The 2,862-nt window shown below is 54.9% G+C and overlaps 1 protein-coding gene across 1 annotated transcript in view; it reads left to right on the top strand.

Annotated features, from left to right (window-relative positions):
• B4GALNT3 (beta-1,4-N-acetyl-galactosaminyl transferase 3) overlaps positions 1 to 2,856 on the top strand; it is a 109,550-nt gene extending 106,694 nt beyond the window's left edge. Inside the window, exon 21 of the mRNA XM_006771317.2 lies at positions 812 to 2,856. Coding sequence (XP_006771380.1) covers positions 812 to 920 — 109 coding nt within the window. The 3' untranslated portion in view covers positions 921 to 2,856. The remainder of the gene's footprint in view (positions 1 to 811) is intronic.
• The last annotated feature ends 6 nt before the right edge of the window (positions 2,857 to 2,862 follow it).

Raw genomic sequence — 2,862 nt, 5'->3', positions numbered from 1 at the left:
GATGATACTTGGAGAGTTGAGCTTAAGGGGTGAGGCAAAGGAGAGGGGGGCGTAAAAATCCAAGTAAGAAAGGGTGTCATTGTAGGAACAGTGTCCAGGGGAGGGGGACAGGGCAAGGTCAGGAGCACTGGGCAGTGGGACTTGACAAGGAAGAGATGCACTGCTTCCTGAGGGCAAAATGCAGCCACCAGTCAGTGGGTGTCTGCCTATACTGGTAGGTGATTCACATCCATTTCTTCATTCAGTCCTCCCCAAACCTCTGTGAGGTAGGTGTAATTATCTCCATTTTTCCAGATGAGAAAACTGAGTCTTAATAACTTGCTTCAAATCTTGCGCCCTAACCAGTTTGGCTCAGTGGATAGAGCGTCGGCCTGCGGACTGAAGGGTCCCAGGTTCGATTCCAGTCAAGGGCATGTACCTTGGTTGCGGGCACATCCCCAGTGGGGGGTGTGCAGGAGGCAGCTGATCGATGTTTCTCTCTCATCGATGTTTCTAACTCTCTAACCCTCTCCCTTCCTCTCTGTAAAAAATCAACAAAATATTTTTTTAAAAAAATCTTGCAACTAGTAAGTGTCAGAGGCATAAATGCTGCATGTGTTTATGCCTTTTCCCTAGAGGAAGAAAGGAAAGGACTTACATGGTGTGGAGCTGGGATTCAAACTCAGGCTGTCTGGCTCCAAAGCCCACACTCTGCACCACACCCCGTCCTGCCTGTGGGGAACAAACAGGAAGACAGGGACGGGGCTGATGTAGATGTGGCGCCTGGTTGCCTCCTGTGCTCTGTGGCTCATCCTGCCCCTCTCTCACTCAGGATCCTCCAAGCAGGCCTGGAAGTGGACCGTCTCTCCCTCAGGAACTTCTTCCATCACTTCCATTCCAAGCGAGGCATGTGGAACCGCCGCCAGATGAAGATGCCATAATCCCAAGGGGTGGCCCACTGGACCGACCACTTCCTGCCCCTTGACTCGCGGCTGCTCCCCAGCACCCTGTGGACTGCTGGGGGAAGTGAGGTGGGGAGCAGAAGCCATGGCTGGGCCCCCAAGGCCTCAGCATAACATCCCCACTCCACTGGGAGCTGTCCCCTTGCAGACAGCTATCGAGGCCCCTCTCTCCATCCTCTGGGCCTGCAGACGGAAGACGGAAGACTTTGTGAAGGGCAGCTTGAGGGGCTGCTCGCTCACAGTCACAGAGGCTGTGCAGTTAGGTCAGGGAGGAGAAGACCTGCTTGAGTGACACCATCCTACATCTTTGAGGTGCGTGCCAGCATTCACCCTGCGCTCCTCACAGGAACAGCGACCAGGAACTGGAAGCTCTTCTATTGGACATATTTTATTGGGGTTCCATTTTTTTTTTATCAGAAAAGCAAACCTTAACTGCCCAAGACCCAGCATTGACTATAAGAGGGGGATGGAGTGGTGCCTTTAGAGAGTGTCCCCACTTGCATACCTCAGACCCACTCCCGTGTAGAGCTGTGTCCCTTGGTCTGTGATCGGCAGCTGATTTATAACCAGAGGAGCTGGCCCCATGAGGAGCACTTCCTCAGCTCTACCCCCGGCCGTGCCTTGCAGAGTCACGCACATCTCTCCCAGGTGGTCACTGAACTGCTGGCCACCAATTAGGGCATTAACCTTACCCTCCAGGCAGTGCTCACTTCAGGCCCATCAGAAGCACAGAACTGGCATCCTCTTCCTGGTGCCACAGGGGTTGGGAGACGAGGAAGTGGTGGGCAGTGGGCTCACCCTGGTGTTGGGCATGTAGGCCAAGCAGGACAGGCAAGATGGAGGAGGCAGAGGGGAAAGAGGATGTGGGTGTACTAAGTAAACCATGACGTAGATGAGAGGAGGGGCCAGAGTCAGCGGGAAGGGATGAAAAGGGAAGTGGGAAGCTTTGAGTCCTCGAAGCCCAGCTCCCGGGACTTGCTGTCCTACAGGGAGAGCCCCAGCCGTGGCCTTGAGTGGAAGAAGAGGAAGGGGTGTGGGTAGAAGGGAACCATATAATGGACCAGGGTAGGAGGCAGCAGGGTGGCAGGTTTGAGGAGGTGAGGACGTGGTTCTGAGTTCTCTTCCCCAAGTGGAAGGGAGTAGGACTAGGAGGAACTAAAAAGTGAAGCAAGTTCAGGGAAAACAGCCCTCGGCCTTTATAGTCGAGGCTACCCTTTCTGTCACCTGATGATTACACACTTACCTTGCACTAATGATCCCCGGGTGCCTTTGTGGTGGGGATTTCTCTGCTGCTGCTGCCTCTGCCACTGCTGCTGAATTCACCGCTAGTGCAGTGGACACTGGACCCTGAGCTCTGAGGCTGTTTGGGAGGCCAGCACAGGGCTCCCTGCTGTGAGCAAGGGCTGATGAAGGTGTGGCAGGCCCAAGCCCCCTGCTGGGACAGTCAGTCCCAGGCACAGCATTTGGAGGGTCTACTTAGTGGGCCCTGTATTCACCAAGAGCATAAACTTTGCATAGGGGAGATTGGAGCCTGTTGAGAACCCTCAGGCTTGAATCCTTGCCTCCATCTTAAGAAATCAGGAAGCACAGGGTTTTTCAGTGACTCGGTGGCTTTTGGATGCCCATACCTGCCCTTGGGCTATGGCTCTTTAGGGTCCCTGCTCCCGCTCACTGCCTTTGGGCAAGGTCTGTAGGGAGTAGGCAGAGCTACAGATGGCCAGCTGTGGTGCTAGGTTTCTTTCTGGGGCCACTCTCATCGTTGGGCATTCACTGGGAGGCCTGAGCCAGTCCAAACAGCCCTCCTGCTTCTCTTCTGGTAACAGGGCCAGCCCAGCCTCCCCTGCCCTTCCCACCACCCCCTGTGCTCCTGGCCAGTGCCTTGTGTTTGTTACCTCCACACCATCTGCCTTAAAGGGGAGGA

The sequence above is a fragment of the Myotis davidii genome, unplaced genomic scaffold (assembly GCF_000327345.1).
Source record: "Myotis davidii unplaced genomic scaffold, ASM32734v1 scaffold944, whole genome shotgun sequence".
Classification (NCBI taxonomy): domain Eukaryota; kingdom Metazoa; phylum Chordata; class Mammalia; order Chiroptera; family Vespertilionidae; genus Myotis; species Myotis davidii.
Note: the sequence above shows the minus strand (reverse complement) of the source record. Positions and strands in the feature narration are given on the sequence as shown.